Consider the following 25,792-nt stretch of genomic DNA (forward strand, 5'->3'; position numbering starts at 1 on the left):
CCATAGGATGGTTTAGATAATATACCATAGGTAACACTGCCTGGCACAGCCCTCAGCTTGTCATGGGAGCTCGGTAAATGTTGGTGGGAACTGGATGGAGATGGCTGGGGGAGCCTGCCCCTTCCACTGGGACGGGCCAGCTCTGCTGTGGAATTCACCTGTGCTGTGCCTGATGCTGGCTGCGGGGACACAGCTTCTGGGGTGGGGGTGGGGTGTGAGATGAGCTAAGAGGGTGAAAGTGTTAATAAGCTGTGAAGTTCAGTTCCCTTGGAAGGAGCTGTTGTAAACTGGCCCTTTTTGTGGGAGAAGGGCAAGGTGGACATCTGGACTGACCTTTCCTGCTCATGGGTTGGGGCTGAGGGGGAAGGTGTCTGCCTGAGTAAAACTCCTCAGGCAGGCTGAACTGACTTCTGCTGCCCAGAAAGGAAGCCAGGCCAGCGGGGTGCACTGCTTCCCCCAGAAGAGTCTGGGTTGCCTCCTGTCCCTCCCAACTTAAGTGGGGAGGGAGGAGACTGGGATGGGGGCTATGAGGAAAGAACATGGGCTTTGGTGTCAGGGCAGGTTTTAAATCTCATTCCTATTACTTGTTATGTCTGTGACCTTGAGACAGTCATGTAAGTTTTCTGAACCGCAGTTTTCTCATCTTTAGAATGGGAGTGTTAGCATTCTCCCCCCCCCCCACCCCCCACCCCACCGTTGTGATAAGACTTAAGTGAGATAATGTAGGGCTTAGCACAGTGCCTGGCAAAAAGAGGTGTTCAGTAAATGTTGACTGTCTCTCATTCTGTCCCATGGCCCTCATCAACCTGTCTGGCACTTTACCCCTTTACCCCTCGTTGGACTGTGGGCTCCCTGTGGGCAGGGGTTATGTCTTGTTCTTCCATCATTATATTCCAGCTCTGCCACAGTACCTTCGAAACACTTTGAATTGGTTGGTGAGAAGCTGTACCGGCCCAAAGGAAAAACAAACTCACTTACTGTGCACCTACTGCGTGTTCTCTGCCCTTCAGAGCCCGAATGGTCAACTGTGGCTTGCTGCACAAGGGACTCTTTTCTTTCTTCTTATCACCCTTGTAATCAAATCATTATTTGGTCAACATTTAAGATCTGCCTGTCCCCATTGGAATGCAAGGGCCACCAGAGCTTGTCTCCAGGTCCCATTGCCTGGCACAAGGGGCATGTGTACATTTTTGTTGATTAAATGGCTGTCCTTTTCTTTGCCTTCTCTAAAGTCAGACCTGGTATCTCTTCCAGCCCAGCCACCTTCTAGTTGGGACAAGCCACTCTACCTCTTTCGGCTTCAATTTTATCTTCTTTAAGATGGGGAAATAGTGGTCCCAGATAACTGAGTGCTCAGCTGTGCCTGGAACCAGGTAAGCACCCAGTCATGTCAGCTGCTGTTTTGCAGAGGATCTCTGAGGTGCCCTTCCAGTTCTGACCTGCAGTGACCTCATGGCCTCTGGTTAGGAGGATATTGGGGAGAACAATCCTTTTCTCAGACCCTCTCTACTGGCCTCACAATGGATTCGGAGCTCTGTACAAACTGTTTATGTTTCCCCGGCAGAGTTTATTACCCAGCCGGGCCTTCTGCAATTAATTACAAGCAGAGCAAATAACTTGTCCCTCGGAGGCTGGGCTTGGCATAAACAGTTATATCCAGCCAGGGGCCAGCCTAGGGGTGAGGCTCTTCCCTCCAGCCTTTGGAACAGAGAGGGATTTGAGGATTAGAGCTGGGAAGGGTTGGATGCAGTAGGGAGCCAAAGAGAAACACTTTTTTCTTCAACAGCTTTTCCTGAACTCCTTAGTTCTTTTTTTTTTTTTTCTTTTAAACAGAGACAGAGAGAGAATCAGAGAGAGGGATAGATAGGGACAGGCAGACAGGAATGGAGAGAGATGAGAAGCATCAATCATTAGTTTTTTGTTGCGAACTTAGTTGTTCATTGATTGCTTTCTCATATGTGCCTTGATTGCAGGCCTTCAGCAGACCGAGTAACCCCTTGCTTGAGCCAGCGACCTTGGGTCCAAGCTGGTGAGTTTTGCTCAAACCAGATGAGCCTACACTCAAGCTGGCGACCTCGAGGTCTCAAACCTGGGTCCTGTGCATCCCAGTCCGATGCTCTATCCACTGCGCCACTGCCTGGTCAGGCTGGACTCCTTCTTAGTTCTTGAGGTGCTAGTATATGCTTTCTCTCTTTAAAAAAAATTACTGATTGATTTGGGGGGGGGGAGAGAGAGAGAGAGAGAGAGAGAGAGATCTACCTGTTGTTCCACTTATTTATGCATTTACTTGGTTGACTTTTGCATGTGCCCTGACTGGGAATTGAACCCATGGCATGTTGGGATGACACTCCAGCCAATTGGGCTAATGGCCCAGCTGCTTTCTCTTTTAATCTTCCTAATTACCACACAAGTAGTGTTCCTGTTTGCAGATGAGGCAATTGAGGACCAGATAAGTGAAGCAGTCTGCTCACGGCTACACAGCTTGCATGTGAGGCAAGATCTGAAGGTTCACATGGCAGCTGTGTAAAAAAATAGACGAAAGAAGGGAGTTAGAAATTGGGAAATCACCAAGGGATTGTTCATTCATTCATTCATTCATTCTTTGTTCATGCATTTCTTCATTCATCACATGTTTGGGGGGGGCCTGTCATGTGTGAGGGAGGCCTGAGGAGGCAGTGGGGACTGTTAGTGACTCAGCTGATACTGTTTGCCAGACACTTTCTCAGGCTGGTCCCATTGACAGGCTGATGTGTGGCAGAAGGCAGTTTCCTGGTGGTCTGGAAGGGGTGGCCTCTGTGAGTCTCTAGTGGTCATAGCCATACCATCTTACACAAAGAGATGGCTTGGGAAATAGTCTTCAACAGGAAAGGCCCTCTAAGGCCAGCCCACTCCTCCCAACCTAGAATCTGGAATCCTCAATCCCTGAGCCCCTGCCTTTGGGCAGAGAAGGCTCAGAGAAGGTTTGGCTCTAGGTCAGTGGTCCCCAACCCCCGAGCTGTGGACCGGTACCGGTCCATGGGCCATTTGGTACCGGTCTGCAGAGAAAGAATAAATAACTTACATTATTTCCATTTTATTTATATTTAAGTCTGAACGATGTTTTATTTTTTAAAAATGACCAGATTCCCTCTGTTACATCCATCTAAGACTCACTCTTGACGCTTGTCTCGGTCACGTGATACATTTATCCATCCCACCCTAAAGGCCGGTCCGTGAAAATATTTTCTGACATTAAACCGGTCCGTGGCCCAAAAGAGGTTGGGGACCACTGCTCTAGGTTACACAGCAGGAAGGCACAATGGGGACTCCTAGCATAGGGCTTTTTCTAGTGCATTTATGTCTGAGAGGGGAAATGACTGGTTGGCAGGGGAAAGCCTCACTGGCTGTCCTGGTCCCACACATCCTCCCCTCTCCAGGGTTGTGAATTCTGTGTTTCCTGAAGGCCCTTTGAGTCTGGCAGTTTCTGCTCCACTGGACAGTCTTATTGTGCAGGTTTCTGGAGCCTTCTGCTGGGGGCCACCTTCCTTTTTTTGCAGGGAGGAAAGCTGAGACCCAGAGAGAAAAAGGAGCAGGGCATTCCTGTACAGCAATTTTGTACTAATTTTGAACATGATGTGCCAGGATCCTGGAACCTTTGGGCTGAGCAAGAGCCCATCCCTGTGGCTTCAGGCTATGGTGGAGATTCACTCTTGTGTCTCCAGCACCTGGCCTAGAGCCTAGTATATAACTGATGCTCAGGAAAGGTGTGACTTGGGGGATGAGTGACTGGCTGGTGGGAGACGAGAACATAGAGAAGGACTCTATAGTCCAGGAGGCGGTGGGCTTCAGTCCAAGTCACCTCTCTACCATAAGTGAACCTCACTGTTGCCTTCTGGGGAACAAGATAGAACAACAGTACTCACTCTCAGGGTCATGGTGTGGATCAAAAGGCCACAGTGACTGCTCACAGTTGCCAAAATATGGAAACAGGCAACCCAAATGTTTATCAATGGTTGACTAGATAAACAAATTGTGGTGTATTCATATCATAGAAAAATAGTCTATCATAAAAAGGAATGAAATATTGATCCATGCCACAATACGAATGGACCTTGAAAACATTATGTTAAAGGAAAGAAGCCAGTCATAAAGGCCATATATTGTATGATTCCATTTATATAAAATGTCCAGGATAGATATATCCATTGACACAGAAAACCAGCATGGGTGGTTGTCAGGGGCTGGGGGAAGGTCGAAAGAGGGGAAGAAGCTACTCCCAGGTGAGGGATTTTACTGTAGAAGATAGAAATGTTTTGGAACTAGATAGAGGTAGTAGTTTTTTTGCCCAACACTGTGAAGGTACTAAATACCACTAATTATTCACTATAATATGATAAATTTTATGTCATGTAGATTTCACCCTAATAAATTATTTTTTAAAATTGCTAATTAAAAAGGCAACATCTGTTAGGAAGGATTATTGGATATGAGACATGGGTGTTGGCATGAGGCTACTAGGGAAGGAATGGTGTGGGAGCGAGCAGCTGTTTCAGGGTGGAGGTGTTGAGTGGGTGGCAGACTGGTTAACACCAAGGGTTTTAGAACGAGGCAGCCAGGGTTCAAAGCTGCATGGCCTTGGACAGGTTCCTTTTTTTTTTTTTTTTGACAGAGAGAGGGACAGATAGGAGCAGACAGAAAGGGAGACAGATGAGAAGCATCAATTCTTCGTTGCAGCACCTTAGTTGTTCGTTGATTAGTTTCTCATATGTGCCTTCACCAGGGGGCTACAGCAGAGCAAGTGACCCCTTGTTCAAGCCAGTGACCAGGGGGCCATGTCTATGATCCCATGCTCAAGCCAGTGATCCCACGCTTAAGCCGGATGAGCTTGCGCTCAAGCTGGCGACCTTGGCGTTTAGAACGTGGGTCCTCTGTGTCTCAGTCCGATGCCCTATTCGCTGCGCCACCGCCTGGTCAGGCAGATTCTTTAACCTCTCTTTGTTTTAGTTTGCCCATCTATAAAATGGGAATAATAAAGTTTTAATTATGGGGAATCTTTATCTTTTATTATGGAAACCTGAGGATTAAATGATTTAATATCTACAAAGTGCATAGAATAGTGCTTGGCTCAAAGTAAGTCCTGCTGTAAGTGTTAGCTACTGTTATTAACACTCATTCACATGTTTTATTTATTTGTTCGTTTACTGAGCACCCCCCACTGAGGCAGGCCCTGGGTTGCCTTCTGGGGACACAGCTGTGAGCATGACTCGGGGCCTCCCTCACATCCTGGTATGGGGGTCACAACCGCAGCACTCGCCTCCCCTTGCTGTGCCTGCAGCTTCAGCTGTTAGTGAAAACTGTCCACCACCTCCTGCTTCTCCAGAGCTGTCTGAACAGGCACCACCTCCCCCTGGATCAGGCAGGGCTCCTCATAGCATTTGAAAATGCCCTGTGCTTGTAAGCTGGTGCCTTGGGCCTGAGGGGACCTTAGCAAGTCCCTGAGCCTTAGTTTGCCCCTGTGTCACCAGACAAGTCAGGCTGGCTGAGTTCTGGGGTTCTCAGCCTTTTCTGACCTCCAGACCTCTGAACCACATAGGTCGCTAGCCCATGTTTGGGATGGGCCTGAGGTGTCATGTCTGCTGAGATTCAGTTTATAAAAAGTGGACAATCTTTGGGGACTGGGCAGCCAGGGTAGAGGTTGGGGTGGGAAGCAGGGCACCCTGCCTGAGCTTCAGTCTTCAGGGACTATGCTTCTGCCTCCTGTGGGAGTAGCCAGCCCCCACTAGTGTATCCATACGCAAGTGTGCTTAATCCATACGTGGCATATGATTACTGCTTCTTTTCCTTCAGCATTTCCCATGCCATTAACTTCTCCTAATTTCTGTATTTGTAATGACACGCAAGAGTTCTTTATATGAATGCTCTGCAGTTTCTTGAACCATTCCCTTATTAGGCATTTGCGTTATTTCCAGTGTTTTGCTCTTGTAAATAATGCTTAAATGACCTCTGGTGGCACAGTGGATAAAGTGTCGACTTGGACCAGTCACTGATTCGAAACCCTGGGCTTGCTTGGTCAAGGCACATATAAGAGTTGATGCTTCCTGCCCTCCCCCCCCCAAAAAAATGAATAAATTAAAAAAAATCTTAAAAAAATAATGCTAAAATGGTTAGCTTTGAAGCTATCCGATCACTTCCTGATGACAGAATCCTGGACGCCGCAGGGATCCCAGGCTTGACTGCTGCCCTCCTCCCTGCACACCTTTCTTGCTCCTAAGGTGAGTTTCTTGCTTATGGGGGAGAGAAGGTTCTCTCAAGGTAACTCTCAATATGAGTTGTTTCATTTATCTTTTGCTACATAATCAGTCACCCAATAGCTAAGTAGCTCAAAACAACAACATTCATCTTCTTGTCTCCCGGTTTCTATGAGTCAGGAATGTGGGAATTGCTCACGCAGTTCTGGCTCAGGGTCCGTGGTGGTTGCAGCTGGCTCTGGGCTGGAGCAGTTGCTGCTTACAGGGACCTGGTGATATTATCCCTGGACTCTGGCCACTCCTCTCTCTCCTTGCTGCCTCTCTACTCTGGGCACCTTCATTTATCACCTGGATGAAAAATATCAGCTAAACACTCAGCACTCTGTGGGCCAGATATTGTTCCACGTTCTTTACATATGAGAAGTTGTGCGTTTAATCCCCACAACACCCAAAGAAGCCGGTGCTGTTGTGAACTGTATTCTGGCTAATAAAGGGCAGATGGGGAATTTGAACCCAGAGCACTTTTGTTTTTTATTGATCCTGCTCCTTAACTGATCTCTGTGTCTATATATACTAGCCCCTCAGCCCTTCTGTTTTCCAGCCAGCAGTCAAAATGAGCATGTTAGAGTGGAACTGCATCATGTTTCTTCCCTGCTGAAACCCTGTGCACATCATGACACAAACGACAGTAAAATCTCAACTCCCGATTGGGGCTGCTTGGTGACCAGGCCCTCCTGCCCTGCCCCTGCTGGCTTCACCTCCCCACCTCCCTCAGTACCGGCTGTGAGTCTTGTTCCACCCCACCCCTTTCCCGAGCCTTCCCACTGAGAGTTTTGTTCCATTTTGTCGCAACACAACATTTCCACCCTTTTCCCCGTTCAGAGTTCTTACTGCTTCTTCTTTGGCTTCTCGTTCAGATATCACTTCTTTGGGAAGCCTACTAGACTTTTCAGGCTGGTCAGGCCGCCCATCCTGGCCTCCTGGAGCACTGCACCCGATAGCACTGGTCAAATCACTGTGCACCATTTGTTTGATGCTTGTCTTGCAGGGCTGTTGTGTTGCACACTTACAGGGGATGCTGTTGGCATTGTGATCTGTGCCATAGCACCTCCTGGAGTGGTGCAGGGCCCTACTGTTTTCTGGCCAGAAGGAAACCTTCATCTAGATAGGTTTCATTGTACAATTCTGCCTTAGTCACCAATGTAATGTCTGGTGGACAACAATGCTTGACACATAATAGGTGCTCAGTAAGTATTTGTCGAATATTATTAATAATAATAGAGCTAATATGTTATTACTAGGTGCCAGGTATTATGCTCATTTAATCTTCAGAACAACACTAAATCCTTTGAGTTAGGCTCTACTCTCGTTCCTTCTTCCCAGATGCAGGAACAGGCCTAGGGAGAGGGAGTCACTTGACTGCTTGCCTCAAGCTAGTGAAGCTGTCAACCAAGGCAGACTAGTTCACTATGATGACAGAGTGAATGAAAGAAGGACCCCTAAATTCTAGCAGCTTAGAGCCAGTCAGATGAGGGTTATGAGGGAAAGCCCAGACACTAGTCATCACAATGAAGCCTCTCAAATGGTGGTAAGGACATATGTGGGGGGAGGGAGAGGAGAGGAAGGAGAGAAAGGCCCCTGGACAGGAAGTGCATTTGCTTTAGGGCCACTCTCCCCCTTGGGTGCAAGGCCTGGCTGCCTACCCTCCTGACCTCTCCCAGGCTGGCTGTACCATACGGAGGCCTGAGGGAAGAGGGAGCCAGCCAGGGCAGGGATGGGTGGGAGTTGGTGTGGGGGTGGGAGTTTCTCCCACGTGCCAAAGTTATACTAGAGACCTCAATTCTTACCTACTTGGAGGCCTGTGCTTCACCTTGGGACTCTCTCTCCCATTGTGCGGGCAAGGGAATGGAGAGAGCAGCAGAAGTCACGGGATTTGTCCAGGGGGCTGTGCTTCACCTTGGGACTCTCTCTCCCATTGTGCGGGCAAGGGAATGGAGAGAGCAGCAGAAGTCACGGGATTTGTCCAGGGGGCAGAGCCAGAGCCAGGACCAGAATCCAGGTCCCTGCGAGCCCCACAGCTCCCCGTGCTGAGTGTGTGTGTGTGTGTGCATGCGTGCATGTGTAGTGGGGTTGGGAGACAGAGGTGACACCTCCCTCTTTCTGGGTCCCACCGCTCCTCCTGACTTCTTAGCCCAGCAGCGTTTCCTCCCAGAGAAAGGGCCTGTGTCGAGGCTTCATGGCCGGGCCTGAGTGCTGTCAGTCCCTGGTTGTATGGGAGTTCAGAGCAGTGTCAGTGCTCACGCTCCTCCTTTGAACTCCTTGGGTTTCCCATTGGACTGTGGGCTTTCCATCATATCAGTTTTGCTCCACTATATTTTCTGCGTTTCCACTAATTCTGTGTCGATCCCAGCCTAGCCCAGAATTCAGATCTGGGGGCTTTGGAAAGAGTTGTTGCCTGAGTGGAGCAGCAGGAGTGACCTGGTAGAGCTCACCTCCCTTTCCTTCTGTGCCTTTGCCCCTGTGGGTACTGAGTGGGGCCAGCCCTGGTGGCTGTGGGGCCTCCCCAACATTGCCACCCCCCAGCACTACCGGCCCCTAAAACTTCCCGAGGCTCCCGTCCCCAGTGCCTGTCCTGCCACCTGCCCCTCTGAGGCCTCAGCTTCTATCCCCGTCTCCCTCCTCGCAGGTTCAGTCTGCCGGGGATTCTGTTTTGGTTGGAAAGAGGAGGCGGAGGTGTTTGCGTGTCTGGCTCTTTCCTCCTTTCTCATTCATCCTCCCTTTTCCCCCTTGCCTCTCAGGATGCTTCCTCTGTCAGCCTGGCTCTACCCCAGCCTCTCCCCAACTCAGCTAGGCAGCCACCATCCTTTCCCACGTGGGGGTTCTGTGTGCTGCGGCTTTCCAGAGTGCATGCATTAATGCCTTCCGCTGCTGAGGAGAGGTCTGTCTGCAGGGCACATCTCTCAGGGTGGGGGCACATCGCCTTCTCCTTCCTCCATTGTTTAAAACCCATATCTCCTGGGAGAGGATGCTACAGGATTACTCTGTGGCTGCCTCCTGCTCTGCGTGGGACCTTGGGCTCATCCCTTTCCCTCTCTGGGCCTCGCTTTCCTGGAGGAGCCCATGGCCAATGTGGCCCCTCCACACAGAGGCACACAGCATGCCGTGTGTTGAGTTGGTGGTGGTTTGTGATCCTTTGTCAAGGATCTTTACTTTTGACGTGGGGCATTGGGGAGCTGCTCCCCACAACCTGGCAGTGGCTTGGAATGTAGAATTTGCATTACTTCCCCCCTACCCCCTGCTCCCTCTGTCACATCCCCAGGAGAGGTTCTGTCACCTGCTGGGGACCCTCACTGACCCCCTCTCTGTCTGCCCTTCCTGGTAGAGACTCACAGGGTGAAGCAGACCCATACCCTGGCCTGACAGAGTTCAGTCTGGGCCTTGTGTCCTCAGCACCGTGCACGGTGCCTGGAGCAGGTCAGAGGAGCAGCTGGGGAGGCAGGGAGTGGCATGGTAGAGGTGAGGATGGGCAAGCTGTTGAGGGAGCACTTCCCAGAAGAAGTAGAACTAACCTGGGTATTTTTTGTTGTTATATTTTTTTGACCTGGAGTTTTGGAAAGCGGATAAAAGTTGGACAGATAGGCAGGGTGGGAAGGGCATTTTAGGCAGAAGGAACAGCCGGTGCAAACTCTGAAACAGAGGTGTGTAATGTGGGGCTTAGGGCATGTAGGGCAGGTGCCTAGAGGGGAGGCTAGAGAGAAGGGCCTGGATGTGGAAGGAACCCCTGGTCAGGGTTGGACACCCTGGCCTGCTGGAATGATACCAGCAATGAGCTCCCTTAGTTGGGGCTCAAGTCTTTGTGCTGCTGGCCTGAGCTTGGAAGGTAGGCAGGCAGTGGAGGGGTGGGCCTTGGGGGTTGGCCAGGCCTTGGGACTGTGTGACTCCATCCCAAGGTTACTGGGTCTGCTCCCCTGGGTCGAGCAAGTCATGGGACTAGAACCTGTAAGGGCCGTCTGGTTAAAGCAGGCTTTATGGCAACATGTAAAATAGAACCAGGTTCAACTGTGGTCTCCATAATTTCCTGGCTATGATCCTGGGCAAATTATTGACTCCATTATAGTGCGGTTTCCTCTATGATAAAGATAATAGAAGGCACCTCAAAGGATTGCTACAGAAATTAAACAAGGTACTTGTGTAAAGCTTTCTTTTTTCCTTCCCATTTCCTCCCCTTCCTCTCCTCCCTCCCTCACACCGCTCTCCTTCTTAGCAGAGCTGGCCTTTTGGCCTGAGGCCTGAGTATAATTTAAGAACTATGGGCATCCTCAGTCCCAATAGCTTTCCCCTAAGTCTCTCCTCCCCAAGGCCCTGGATTGGGAATGCCCCTGTTGATCTCCGTCTCCCTCCTCACATGCCTTCCCTAGGGCAATGGGTCTCAGTGTCTCAGGACCCCAGTATCACCTTTAGAAATGCAACAATTAGAAATGAAAATTCCCAGGTCCACCTTATACCTACTGAATGGGAGCTCTGGGGGTGGGTGGGGGGACCCAGAAGGCTGGGCTTTAACAAGCCTCTGAGATGATGCTGACACAGGCTCAAGTGTGAGAAGCATTGCCTATGGACAGGTGCCCAGGGGCATCTCAGTGGGAGGAGCCTGGCTTTGGGCCCGGAGTCAGCAGACATGAATACCCAGGGGCTGGCTCTATGGGCCGGTGCCCTATGCATCACACAGGGCCCTGGTCTCAGAAGGGCCTCATGATTGGTTTAGTGCTCTCCGTCTCCCTCTTAAAATCTGAACAAGCGGCCCTGCATTCTCTTTTCTTTCTTTTTATTTTAAAAAAAATGTTTATTTTATTGGTTTTAGAGAGAGGAAGGGAGAGAGTAGGAGATAGGAACCTCTGTTCCTATATGTACCCTGACTGGGGATCAAATTGGAAACCTCTGCGTTTTGGGACGGCGCTCCAACCAACTGAGCTATCCAGCCAGGGGGCAGGGGCCCTGCATTTTCTTTTTTCTTTTTTTTTTCTTTTTCTTTTTGGTATTTTTCTGAAGCTGGAAACGGGGAGAGACAGTCAGACATACTCCCGCATGTGCCCAACCGGGATCCACCTGGCACGCCCACCAGGGGGCGACGCTCTGTTGTGACCAGAGCCACTCTAGCGCCTGGGGCAGAGGCCAAGGAGCCATCCCAGCGCCCGGGCCATCTTTGCTCCAATGGAGCCTTGCTGTGGGAGGGGAAGAGAGAGACAGAGAGGAAGGAGAGGGGGAGGGGTGGAGAAGCAGATGGGCGCTTCTCCTGTGTGCCCTGGCCGGGAATCGAACCCGGGACTTCTGCACGCCAGGCCGACGCTCTACCACTGAGCCAACTGGCCAGAGCCGGGCCCTGCATTTTCATTTTGCATCAGACCCAAATTATGTGACTGGTCTTGGGTGCGGGTCAGCTGGGTATCCTTAGGGAAGTCACTTTTTCTGAGTTCCTCTGCCCTCATCTGTACATGGCGGTGATAGTCCCCATGTTCTAGAGTAATCATGCAGATTGAACATGACGCCTACGTTCAGCAGTTGGCCCAGAGCCTGGCTCAGGCAAGTGAAGAGTGGCTTAATGGGGCTTATGGGCTGAATCAGGGAGACAGCCGGCCAGAGACGCACCCTGTGGGAAGTGCTCTCAGAGTGCCTCATGGGGGGACCTGACCTAACTGGGTGTCATGGGAGGCTTTCTGAGGAAGTGCCTAATGAGTAGAAAGCTGAGATGAAGTGAGGCGAAGTGGATGTGAACTCAGTGTCAAGGTGGACAGCATTGTCCAGATGGTGGCAACAGCGTTACGATGTGTTATTTTCCCAGTTACTAATAAGAGATCTTTGGGGCTGGCTGAGGTGAGATGAGAAGTCCTAGAGGGAGGAGATGGGTGCAGGGGACAGAAGTCAGGTCAGGAGGTGGCCTCCAGGCCTTAGAGCCTGGTCTGGGTGCCTGCCCTTCAGCAAAGCCCTACACCACAGCGCTTTAGAACAGGAATGGGCGCTGGCCCAGAGGCCTCCTGGAGTAGGGCAGGAATGTGGCTTTGCCAGCTGGTACCGCAGGCAGAAAAGTTATTAATTCTCCGGAAACCTCCGCTTCCTCTTTAGCAAAACGGGCCTCATCGCCTCCTGTTGGTGGGCTGCGGTGAGCTGGAGGTAAGGTGATTGCATGGAAGCCCCAGCACAGCGCCCCCTGCAGGGAGTGCTCAGTCCACAGTCTATTCCTTCCTCTCACCCGCCTCAGTGTGGAAGTGGGGAGCCCAGGTTTGGATCAGGAGCCCCTCCATCCCAGGCTTGCTCCCTGGTGGTGGTGGTGGTAGGGACTTTCTTTAACTTTAAGGAAAATAAGGCTGATAATCCCTTTCCTAGAGATAATCAGTTAAGGACCGACCAGCTTTGGGGACCCAGAAGCAGTGGCTTTGGAGATAGCTAAGTGCCTGTTTTTCCCTTGGGAGTCCAGCCTGGGGGTTAAGTTAACTCTCTGGTTATAGAACAGAGAGGGGACTCCCATCTGCAGCCCTCAGTCTGGGCCCAGCTCTCCCAGTGGTGACAGCAGCAATGATTTATCACAGGTTTTGCTGCACCAGGTACCGTATTTCCCCATATATAAGACACACCCTTTTCCGAAAAATTTGGGGTCTAAAAACTGGTGCATCTTATAGTGTTTGTAGATTTTTTTTACTTGCATTTCCCGCTTTTTTGTGTGGATGAGGAGTTGTATAAATTTTGTGATGAATAAAACTTGAATTCAATAACTTTATGTAATACATTTTTTTTTCAAATTTCAGGCCCCCAAATTAAGGTGCATCTTATACATAGGAAATATAGTCCTTCCCAGGCATTCAATAAGGAAGGTGCTGTCATCGTTGTCATTTTAGAGGTGACAGAGTGATTCGCTCTTTGCCCAAGGTCACCCAGCTAGTGAGTGGCAGATACCAAAGCCTTAATCACTACCCCAGACTGACTCCCATCGTGACATACTGTGGGGCAGGATTGACTCCTGCATTTTTCTGGGCCTCAGAGTTGCCATGTGTGCCCCGTGGGGCAGGACCTGATGTTCTCTGAGGCTCCCTTAGCTCCAGTGTCCTGGGGTCTGCGTTTCTGGGAGGGCCTGTCACCCAGGTTGTGACATCACACACCCTGTCCTACATCCAGGGTGCTGTTGCCTTAATTGTGTAGGAAATGACCAGCTTTCTCGGCCCTCCCAGGCCTCCTGCCATCTGGGGCTGACACCAGACTCTGCACCCTCTCCCTACCCACTAGGAGGAGTGGGCATGGCCAGAACCTGTGGTTTCTCCACCACAAGTGCACGTGGCCCAGGGCTGGTGGAGCTGGAGCCCTGTGGGAGATTCCAAAGTTAGAAAGAGCTTGATGGCTCTGGGGAACTGACCAAGGTCACTGTGGCTGGAGAGTGTGTGTGTGTGTGTGGGGGGCAGGGGAACATGGAGAGGAGGCTGGAAGGGAGGGCAGGGCCAGATTGCAGAGGGTTTGTAGGGCAGAGTGGTTAAGGGGTTTTAGACAGGGGAGAGATTTGGTCAGGTTTGCATCTAGAACAGGGGTCTCAAACTCAACTCAGCATGTGGGCCGCAGAGCAAGATCACAGCCGTTCGGGCCGCACTAGGTCTACAAAAGGCAACTGTTACGCAACACTTTTCTCACTGCAGTTGAAAACAAAAAAAAATCAGTACAACAAGCACAATCGTACATGCAGTTTACTCAGTGTCACAAAACGACCAGAAACTGTAGTTCGCATCACAACTGCTGGTAACTAAGCTAATATCTAGCTAGGATGCTAGAGAAATGAAAAATACAAGTAGGCCCCTAGGCTTACTTAATTTTATCCAAAATATTTTGAACTTCATGGATTAGTCTGCGGGCCACACAAAATTGTTCGGCGGGCTGCGAGTTTGAGACCCCTGATCTAGAATGACTGAAAATGCTAGCTAGCATGAGTTAACAGCATCATGCTCACAGCACTTACAGCCATTAGTACTGGTTGTGATGCTTTTTGTGAAGTCAGTCATTATCGATACCTGGATCCTACTTTTTACTAGCTGTGAGACCTTGGGCCAGTCACTCACTCCCAAATCTCATTTTTCTCACCAGTAATATGGGGAAAAGGTAGAGCCTTCCTCCTAGGGATTGTATCAGGATCAAAGAGAGATTATGAGGGGATTTCATCTAATCCCTGTTAATCCTGCAAACACCCAGCCCAGCTGTGTAGCCAGGGCCCTTCCCACATGCCTCCCTACTTCACGGTTTGGGGCGGGACAGGACTCAGTTACCAGTTCCAGGAGGGCCCGGCCATAACATAACCCCTTGCCAGCAGAGCGTTACTTCCCCAGATCCCTTCCTGTCCTCAGCCTCAGCCCTGCACTGGCTGGCCCCTCCTGCTCCTCAGACTATCCTCAGCCCTGAAGTCCTGGCCGAGGGGCACCGGCTTTAAGAACCCTCGGAGATTTCCAGGAAGCGGGTGTGGTGTGGAGGGGAGCATGCAGGACCTGAGGAAGTCTCGTGCCTTTCCTGAGCCTCAGTTTCCTCATATGCAAAATGAGAACGGGACTACCTACTATATTCGTCTCCTACAGCCCTGTAACAAATTACCACACATTTAGTGGCTTGAAACAGCACCCATCTATTCTTTTATAGTTCCAGAGATCAGAAGTCCTAAAGTGGGTCAGCAGGGCTGTGTTCCTTTCAGAGGCTTGAAGGGAGACTCATTCCTCTGCCTCTTGTGGCTTCTAGGACCTGCCTGCATTCCTTGACTCCTGGCTCCATCCTCCACCTTAAAGCAGCAGTGCAGTATCTTCTTGTCTATCAACGCTCTTGTGGTCACATTGCCTTTTCTCTCTCTGAGCCCCCTGACTCCCTCTTATTAGGACCCCTGTGATCATACTGGGCCTACCCAGATAATGCAAGGTAGTTTCCTCATTTCCAGATCCTCAACTAAATAACATCTGCGAAGTCCTTTTTACCATATAAGGGAATGTTCACAGTTGGGGGGGGGTTAGGACATAGGCATTTTAGGGGCCATTATTCAGCCTTGGAGGGTGGTTGTGAGGATTAAAAAGACAAGAAATGTGAAAGGCTCAAACAGGACCTGGGATATGGCACTCAGTCCCTCAATGCACTTTCTTTTTTTTTCATTTTTTTAATTGAATTTTATTGAGGTGACACTGGTTAATATAACTCAATACACTTTCTTTCCCTCCTTTCTCTGAGCCCTGCCTCCCCATCCATACGGTGAGACCCCATCCGTCTTCAGCATGGGATCGCACCTCCTTTGGAGCATGGAGCATGGGCAGGCTGACTGTGCCCGTGGCCTAGCCTGGGATTCCTAGGAAGCAGCAACACTGAGCCCTGCCCCTAGGATGCCCCCAGTGGCCCTCAAAAAGCACTCCTCTCTTCCTCTCGATGTGCTGGCCTCCTCTCAGTTCCTGGCCTGCTGAGCATTTCCCATCATTCCCAGGGATGGCTGATGGGAAAGGCTGAGCTCACTGATCCCTGGGGAGGGTATGGGGTGGAGGGAGGAGAGGGAGAGGCTGGCAGCAGCCTCGGGGAGAGAAGGGAAGAGGAGAGGCCAGGAGAAGAGATTTACAGGGGGAGAGGTTGAGATGATCAGGGCTCAGTAAACGTGGGAGAGGGTGGGGCAGAGCCTCCAAGCTGGGCTTGAAAGAATGGTCAGCTCTCTCCCTCCCTCCTGGGCCTGGACCGGGCCACACTGTTCTGTCCCTCTGCCAGACACTTCTTCTGAGAGGCCCTGGGACCTGGAGGAGTGTGTATGTATGTTGGGGATAGGAGGGAGACCAGCAGGGGCCAGAAGTGAGGAGTTTCTGCTTGAGAAAAATACCCGCCACCCTTTGTGAGAAGAGGGCCACCTCAGCCAGTGTTGTCCCCTCTCTTCCCTCTGCTCAGTCCTTGGGCTCATCATCTGCCTTTATTACACCTTACTTTTATGTGTGTGTGTGTGTGTGTGTGTGTGTGTGTGTGTGATGGGTGCAGAGGCAGATAATAACAGCATTCTGGGATTTGAGAGAATCCAATAAGAGTGATTTTGAAAGGTACGCTCTGAATTGGATGTGTAATTCAATGCGTATGCCTGTTTCTTTAATGTTCTCTCTTGCACCTTGACAACCTGGCCAACTCTTAACCATCCTTCAAGTCCCTGCTCAGATGTCCCCTGCTCTCTGTAACTTCCTCAGCAGCCAGCCCCTGCCATCTGGGAAGAACTGAGCCTCTCCCTTCTAGAGTTACTGTCACCCTCTCTATAACCCCTTCCTTTTGCAGGATAGTTGTTGGTGTGTGTATTTGTCACACCCATCATATGTGAGTATGCATTCACCACAGACCCCTCTGCTTCTCAAGGTCACTGTCGTTCTGGCAGGAAAGAGGCAGAATGATAAAGGCTCTCAAGCTGGCCTCCTGGGGTCTGACGTGGGCAAGGTCCTCACATGGCAGGTTGTTCCTTAGAAGTGAGCAGGCCCCCATGACTGACTCAGTCAAACTCAGTCAAGCTCAAAGCTGGTGGCCAAGTCATCAAAGTTTAAGGGTCCTTCCCCTTCTGTGGTGTTAATGCTTATGCCTGTGCCTGGGACCTCTTGCTGATAATCAAGACATCAAGGGGGGCACGTTGGTTATGAGGTTTCCTGATGAAGGTGAAACCTGAGCCAGGAGAGGGCAGAGTGTTGAGGGAGGGGCTGCCCAGGCCTTAAGGAGTGTATTTCATAATCTTATCCATTACACTAAGCACCCCCAGGAGGCCCATGTCCCAGTGCCTTTGGCCCACTAAATACATAGTGCCAAATAAATATTGGGAGATGCAGCATGGTGGTCAAAGTTCCTCCACCCTTGTGTGTTCTTGCATGTGATTACCTAAGTCTTTCCTTCATTAGACTCTAAGTCACACGAAGGTGGGGCCTGGATAACCCTGTTCACCGTGGCATTCTGCTGCCTCTCAGTGCACGAATCCTACCATATATTGAACTTGGACTATGTGCCAGGCATAGACAGACATCCTCTTTTTCATTCCCCTCAACACCCTGGAGGTAGGTTGTTCTATCCGTTATTCAGGTGAGGATAGGTGAGGTGAAGAACCAGTAAGTGCCAGGATAGAGGTCCGGACCTGTTCCCAATTGCTCTTCCCCATGTCTATCACCATTTGTGTGGTCTCCCTGGGGCTCAGGGGAAAATGAGCATCTGAGTTGGGGCAGGTGGAGCTGGTTCTGACAGGTTGGTGGATAAGGAGGAGGCTAGCACTATTCCTCCTGGCAGGTTTCTCGTAGCCTCCCAGGAAAGAAAAAGGGAGCCGGTGTGAAAGGCAGGTGTGGTTTGGGGAGCAGTTCGGGGTGCCCCAGAATGCTCCTTGCTGCTTGCTGCATCACGGACAGCTGCTCTTGGCTGGCTTTGCTTGGATCACCTCATCTGCAAGCCCATGTGTTCTTGGAAGTAATGGAAATGCATTTCTTAAAAATGCTCGATAATTTAAACCTTGTCCTAATAACAGACCTTTGTCTCTGCCCAGCACTCTGGCCTCCCAGAAACTCTTCATATCCATTATCTTCTCTCAGCTGCCCAAGCTCCTGTGAGGTAATATAACCCTCTCTGGGAGCTCACGAGCCAGCTAAGGGACGGACAGGGACCAGCCCAAGGCCACTCAGCCAGCCTGTTTACTGTGGTGGTGGTGGTGGTTAGTATTTTCACCACTCACAGAGCTCTAACTATGTACCAGTGCCTCATTTAACACTCCAGACAGCTGAAATGCAGGCTAAGAGACACGCCTGCCCGGCCCAAGCCCGTAACTCCTTGATGATGTACCTTGGTCCCAAGCACAGTCCTTGTCCTGGAGCAGCTCCTGTCCTGGGGCTGCGAACATCAAGGAAGTACAGGAGATCGACACCCTCTTAGAGGGAGAGCCTAGGCACCAAGGCCTCCCTCGAGGAAATAATGCCTTTTTTTCCTTGCGTTATCTCTCCATATTAAACATGATATAAAGTTACCTAGCTCATAACAAATACATGATAAATCTTAAAAAATTGTTTTTTGTTTTCTAAATTGTAATAAAACATTCAAAAGAAAGATGACTATGATTTTGAGATGACCGATGAGCCCGTTTTACATTGTTAGGCTACTCTTTAGAGAACTTCTTACATCCTAAGCATGTCCGATAATGAAGTCCAATAATGAATGTATTAATTTTGGAACACACTTAGGATAAACTGTATCTTTCAAAATTATTTAATTCTTTTTAAAATTCAGAAACATTATTATATTTTTACTTCTTTTTTATTTCTTTTTTTAATTGGGTGCTCTGACTGGGGATTGAACCTGCAACCTTGGTATATTGGGACGACACTCCAACCAACTGTGCTATCTGGCCAGGGCCTTATTTCTTAACTTATCTAGCAGATGATACATTTCTTATTTTCTGCTCTGTGACTTTGGGCAAATTACTTAACCTCTCTATTTCTAAATTTCCTCATATGTATAGTAGGAATAATAATATGAGTATTTACTTTACAGGGTTCTTATGAAGATTAAATGAATTCATAAAATATTTAGAATAGTGTCCTGCTTGTATTAAACACTTCATAAACATCAGTTATAATAATAATAACAATAATTATTATAATAATAACAATTATTGTTATTATTATTATTATTTTTTTTTTTGTGAGAGAGAGAGCAAAAGAGGAGACAGACAGATGGGAAGGAAGAGAAATGAGAAGTATCAACTCATAGTTGCAGCACTTTAGTTGTTCATTGATTGCTTCTCATATGTGCAATGACCGGAGGGCTCCAGCTGAGCCAGTGACCCCCTGCTCAAGCCAGCAACCTTGAGCTTCAAGCCAGTGACCTTGAGCTTTAAGCCAGCGACCTTTGGGCTCAAGCCAGTGACCATGGGGGTTTTGAACTTGGGACCTCAGCATCCCAGGTCAATCTATCCATTGTGCCCCCACCAGTCAGGCTAATCATTATTATTTCTTAATCAGAAAATATACCCAGGTTAAGTTAACAAGTCCAGTCAGGTTACTTTTCAGCAGATGTGCATCGGGCCCACATTTACTGAGTGCTGGCCCTGGGCCTTGGTCTCGGGGCTCAGCTGCTCCCTTGCTCTGACTGTGACCTGGGTTCACTTATTTCCACTTCTTGCTTCCAGCCCCCAGTGCTGAGCTCATAAAACGTGTGGGCAAAGCACTTTATAGATTGAAGCTAACTAATAGCAGCTCCCTGGAGCTGTCATGAGTGCAGGGAAGGCGATTGGGAGGCAGCTTAGACGCAGCTCAGGGACGATCCCCTGGGGATGGCCTCAAGGAGGGACTTGGAAAGGGCCTTGCTTTTCCTCCTCCTGACTGCCCCTGCCAGGCCAGGCAGGGCTGGGTGCTGATAGAGTTGGGAAGTTGGGGAGTGGGGGATTAGTGACCACAGGAGAAGAGTTTTGCCAGTTAGAGGTAGAGACCGTTCAGCCCACATATCGGGACACATCCAGACTAGAGCTAGGTAAACAGCCAGTCCTGGGCATCTTCTTGTCTGGATCTCTCATGGCCCATTTCACTATCTTGTGAGAAGTTGACGGCCCTGGCCAGAACAGACGGCCACTGGCCTCTGCTCAGACACATGGCTGTCTTAAGGATGATAAGGAAGCTTCAGTTTAGTTGAAGGCATGAGTGAGAAGTTGGCATGGGATTCTGTATAAGGGATGCTGTGGGCAAGTTTCCCCCCAGTTCTACCCCACAGGGAAGCCCTTCTCTGTGTCTATGTTAGACTGAGCAGAAGTCTGTTCTGAGAACTGTTGTGGGAGTAACAGATGGGGATTGTCCCTTTGTGAGTCTCCTAGTCTGGCGGAGGAGGCATGGCCTTGTCCTCCAGGAAAGACCCTGTCTGGTGGGGAACATGGCTCCTGTTTTCTGGGATTCCCTGTCTACTGCAGGGGACAGAGCCCTCTTGACCTCCGGCAGCTCCTTGTCTGAGGAAGGAGGCATGACCTTTGTCCTGCAGAAGCCTTCTGTCTGAAGGAGTCATGGCCACCACCCTCAGGGAAATCTTCATCTGTTAGAGGACATCTGATTTCTTTACTCAGGCTGGCCCCCTCTTATGGGGGAGACTCATCTTGTCAATTCTCACTCAAGAAGCCCCATTTGATGACTTCTGCCTTTCTTTGCCCCCCCAACCCCCCCAATCATGGAGAGCCCAGTCTATATGTAATAACCACAGAACACTGGGCAAAGTAATGTGCTTGGCTGCTGTGGGGCAGGAAGGAAGGGGAAGAAGGGGGACTGTAGAGGAGTCCCCATAACAAGTAAGGGTGACATGGAAGACTCCCAGTGGAGGTGCCATTATGGGACAATCTGATAGACAAGAGAGGCTTGGCTGTGCCGAGTATCTCTGCTGGGGATAAAGGGTAGAGGTTCCCCCAGGCGGCGAAGGGAGCCTGAGTGCTTGCTCCAGGGAGCCCCTGTTCTCATGCAGGCCAGACTGCTGGGAGGAAAGGGCCCCGGAGACCCTCACCCTCGGCTGGTCCATGTGTAAGTTGAGTGCTGTCAGCCCAGAGACATCCGCCCTCTAAGGCCTGAGAAGCCCAGAGGAGGAGAGGAAACAGGACGCTTATCAGGAACGCCTTTTCCTTTTCTTTGTAACTAACCCCCTCGCTTGGGTCTGGGGAGCCGATCCCGCAGGCCTGCCCGGGCCTGGCTGCTGCCGGCTCTTCCAGGGCCTCCCTCTGTCCCATGCAGCCCCCTGTCTGGGCTGCTGCTCCCGGGCTGGTCCTCTAACTTCGCCAAGACACAGGGCTGCCATCTGTAAAATGGGGTAAGACTTTCTATCTGCCTCATAAAGAAGTTTTACTCCTCTCTTTATAAAATTTATATAATTGAGCTATATATTGAGCATTTTTTGTGTGGTGACCTCTAAGGTAGGTAGGGGCAGGGAACGTAGGGTAGGAACAAGTGTGGGCAGACAGGATATTTGTTTGGTACTTGTCTGAAAAGTCGGGGGACATATGAGTAAAGATGTCCCAAGGCTGGTGGATGTGAAGTCAGAGAGGGTCTAGCTGGAGATGAAGGTGTGGACTTACCAGCACCTGGTGGCAGCTAAAGTGGTGGGTGGAGCCACCCAGGGAACTGCTTGTCATGGGTTCTGGGGAGGGGTGGAAGCCAGGCCCTGGAGGCCACAGCCAGCCAGGCTCACACAGAGCAGGATGGGAGACCACTCAGCTAGGGCTCCAGGGGCCAGGAGAGCTGGGTGCAGAGAGGGGGTCCCTGGGGGTGAGGGGCTGTTGAGACCTTCACCTCAGCGGGTTGGGTGTGGTGGTGTGTGCAGAAGGCTGGGCCACAGATGGGAAGCTAGGAAAGGTGAAGTTGCTCAGACACCCAAGAATGTGGTCAGCCAGACTGGCATTTTTTTTTTTTTTTAGCGTGCACATGAAAGAGAGAGCCAGAGAGAGAGTGAGAGAGAGAGAGAGAGAGAAAGAAACAGGGACAGACAGACAGAAGGGAGAGAGATGAGAAGCATCACCTTAATTGCAGCACCTTAATTGTTCATTGATTGCTTTCTCATATGTGCCTGACCGGGTGGCTCCAGCCGAGCCAGTGAACCCTTGCTCAAACCAGCAAGCTTGGGCTCAAGCCAGCCACCTATAGACTCAAGCCAGCGACCATGGGGTCATGTCTATGATCCCACGCTCAAGCCCGCACTCAAGCCCTATGAGCCCGTGCTCAAGCTGGTGATCTCGGGGTTTCAAACCTTAGTCCTCTGTCCCAGGCTGAAGTTCTATCCACTGTGCCACTACCTGGTTGGGCCAGACTGGTATTCTTTTTATTTTCCCGTTGTTTGAGTTTTCCTCAGGGCTGCTGTAGGAGTGCATATTTATGTGGTATGTGGGATTGTATGTGAGATGTGTGTAAGGTGTGCTTAGTATTTGTGTGTGTGGTGTCTGTGTATGTGTGTAGTATGTATAAATATCTGTGTATAATGTACATGTGGTGTGAGGTATGAAGTATTTATAGTAGAGTCTGGTGTAGGTATATGAGGCAAGTATGTACAATGTGTTTGTGGTGTCATGGGTGTGGTATGGGGTGTGTTGTGTATATGTGTGGTGGGTGTGGTATCTGTGGGTATGTGGGGTGCATGTGTCTGTGGGTATGTTAAGTGTGGGTCAGGTATGGCGTGCATATGTGTATAGATGACATGTATAGAGTTTGTGCATGTGGCCATGTTCAGCTGCTTGTTCTGCGCTGCATCAGGCTGGTGCTGAGCTGTCTGCCTGGGCTGGACCTTAGAAGCATTCGCTAGGCTTCTGAATTTCTCTTCTCTACTTAGGGTTACACCAGTGATGTACTGGTAACAATTAGTCTTTCAGAGAAAAAGGGGGCAAAGGTTGTGGTATTTGCCAATTTCTGTGGTGTAAATTCTCCCACCATAGATTTCACACTGCTGCCATGATATCATTGAACATGGAGGTGGGAAGAGGTACAGTTAGACACATCATATAGCATTCTCACCAGATAGATTAGTAGACATAAATAGATTATCATATCAGATCAAGATCATCATTGTAAAATTTAGTAAAATAATTAGTAAGTGATAAGTTTTGAGTATGTATTCCCTTTGTTTGTAATATAATTTATTTAATTATAAGTTTAGATCAGGATTTCTTACCATCAGCACTATGAACATTTGGACTGGGGCTCTGGTCAGATAGCCTGGTTGGTTAGAGCATCGTCCCAAAGTGCAGAAGTTACTGTTTGATCTCCAGTCAGGGCACATACAGGAACAGATTAATGTTTCTCTCTCTCTGTCTCTCTCTCTCCCTTCCCTTCCTCTCTTGCTAAAGTAAATAAATGAAAAAATTAATAAAACAAAAACCATTTGGACTGGGGATTCCTTGTAGGGGGCAGGAAGGGGGCAACCTGTGTGCAGGCAGCATCCCTGGGTTCTATCTACTAGAGGCCAGTAGTCCCTTTATACCCCGTGACAACCCAAAATGTCTCCATGCATTGCCAAATGTCCCTGGTGGGGGAGCAAATTCACCCCTAGTATAGAGCCCCTGACAAGGGTTGTGTTTAACAACTAGCTCTCAAAATTCCTGAGAATGCAGCTCCAGCATATCACAGGCACCTTATGTGGCTAAATGTAAGGCGTAGATTTCCTCTCCCAAATGAGCTGCCACCTTAGGCCATAGCTGTCAGTCCTTGCAGAGCCCATGACTATAGAGAGCTTTCCGCCCCTGACAGACTGACAGAGTGGTTGATGAGTTGGAGTTGGAAATGCACCACTATACTGTTCTGTTCTGGTGTTTTATGAAATGTGAAAATGGAAAAAAATATAATGCTTCTGAATTGATATTTTACTTTAATATAGCAGTGGTAGTTAACCTGGTCCCTACCGCCCACTGGTGGGCATTCCAGTTTTCATGGTGGGCGGTAGCAGAGCAACCAAAGTATAAATAAAAAGATAGATTTAACTATAGTAAGTTGTTTTATAAAGATTTATTCTGCCAAACTTAGCAAAAATCCTACATAAAGTACTTGGTAAGTAATTATTATTATATGCTTTAACTTGCTGTAACTCTGCTTTATAAATTTTATAGTGTAAAGTTACTTCCCTACTTTATAAATCACCATTACTGTGGAACCAGTGGGCGGTTAGAAAATTTTACTACTAAAAGAGATACAAAAGTGGGCGGTAGGAATAAAAAGGTTGACTACCCCTGAAATATAGTATGTAATTCTGTATTCCTAAAAATTGTATATTTAATTTGGCAAACAAAACAAATAAAACTTTCAACAAAATCTCTCCACTGGGGAAATTATGGATTGTGTGTGGCAGGGACCACCCGGTATCTAACGAGCTCCTGCTTAGATCATACAAGTCCAGCTGTCCACCGTGTCTCATCCTGGTGGCAAGCCTCTGATTTGCCACATGGCCCTAGGTCCTATTTTTCTGAATTTTGAGCTTAAGAGTTTGGCTCTCGTTTATTCATTATATATATATATATATATATATATATATATATATATATATATATATATATCTATATATATCACCAACTATGTACCAAGGAGAATGAATGACCGAAGGAAGAGGGTTCCCAGTCTCGGAGTTTGTCAGGGTTTCAGTTCCAAGGTCGTCCACTGAGAGGTGGATGTGCAGGTCCTGTGAGGGATGCAGGGCAGGATGAGGAGAGGGAGGGAGCAGTGCGGGTGTGCCTGGAGCCGATTGGGCACCTTATGCATCATCTCACGCCACTCTCCCACTCTATGTTTGAGGGACAGTTTATTTGTGGAGCATCTGTCTCCCTGCTTCAGAATATCGGTGCCTTGGAGATGGGGCACAGGGCTGCAGGTAAGAACTGCCGGGGCCAGAGATTGGAAAAAGTAAAAGGAAGAAAAGAAAGGAGAGAAGTAGGAAAGACGGATGAAAAGAGGAAAGAAGGGAAGAAGTTAGGGAAGGAGCAAGCAAACTCCCTACCGCCCAGATGAGAGGAGTCCTCATCTGGGCACTTTAAGCTGCAGCAGGCAGGGAAGACTGCTTGGATGAGGTGATATTGGGAAGGAAGGGTGGAAGGGACTGCAGGAGGGAAAACTGATGGAAAGGCTAGGACAGAAAGACAGAATAGCAAGTTTGTCTCTGGAGATTTCTGGAATGTGAGGGACTAATCTGGAGTTTAGATTAGTCCTAAACTGTTGTTCTTCATCTGGGACTAGGAGGGAGACAGATAATTAGAAAAATGTCCCAGTTTCCAGCAGGGGCAACATCACCACCTCCCCAAACCCTCAAGACTTTCTCACCTGAGAGGCATTTGGTAAGAACTCTCCCCTGGGCACTGGAGGAGAGGACAGACTATTGGCTGGGGCAATGATGAAAACAACAGTAATAATTATAGTACAATTGATGTCAGTTTCCCTTTATTAATTTCCTACTAGGCACCAAGGTGTTTTTGTTTGTTTGTTTGTTTGTTTGTTTGTACTAGGTCTTTATATAATATATACCTTCAACCTATGGGGTTGATACCACTCCCATTTTCCAGATCAGGGAAAGTTTTGCCTCAGAGAGGGTGCTACACTCACCCGGGGTCACACAGGACTTGGGCAAGGTCTGCTTGCTTCAGTGCCCACGCCGCTTCCTCTGACAGCAGCCTCCCTTCCTGCCTCTTGACCCTACGGAAGGTTGGAGAGCGTTCAGGTGCCCTCCCTGGCTTCTTTGGGATCTGGCTGTCAGCCCACTTGTCGAAATAATCATTAGTCTTTGACTTTCAGATCTTCATTTCCTTGGCTTACCAGAAAACAGGTTATTCTCCTTTAAGAAACTCTCCCCTTTGTCATGACCACGTGGTGGCTCCCCTCCTTTTTCACCCTGCAGCCCCTGAAAATCTCCACAAATCTGGATCATGGCCAGAAAAGTGAGCCCGTGAATACAGCAGGAGGCCAGAGGAATTGCTGTCTGCATAGGACTCCCCACCCCTCACCACCCGGCCTCTCCAACCTGTCAGACTGTAGCATGTGTCCTGTGAGCCTGCAGAGGCCCAAGGGAGCCACAAGGGATTTTGAGCCAGGATGAGA

At 49.3% G+C, this 25,792-nt stretch overlaps 1 protein-coding gene across 2 annotated transcripts in view; it reads left to right on the forward strand.

The window, feature by feature from the left end:
• The window catches only part of ARRB1 (arrestin beta 1), a 78,422-nt gene that overhangs the window by 15,224 nt on the left and 37,406 nt on the right, over positions 1-25,792 (forward strand). Inside the window, exon 1 of one of the 2 annotated variants that reach the window (XM_066250034.1) lies at positions 20,909-21,041. The exons of the other annotated variant lie outside the window; for it this stretch is intronic. Coding sequence (XP_066106131.1) covers positions 21,037-21,041 — 5 coding nt within the window. The 5' untranslated portion in view covers positions 20,909-21,036. Of the gene's footprint in view, positions 1-20,908; positions 21,042-25,792 lie in introns of those variants that run through there. 2 annotated transcript variants of the gene reach the window in all.

The sequence above is a fragment of the Saccopteryx bilineata genome, chromosome 1 (genome assembly GCF_036850765.1).
Source record: "Saccopteryx bilineata isolate mSacBil1 chromosome 1, mSacBil1_pri_phased_curated, whole genome shotgun sequence".
NCBI classification, from domain to species: Eukaryota; Metazoa; Chordata; class Mammalia; order Chiroptera; family Emballonuridae; genus Saccopteryx; species Saccopteryx bilineata.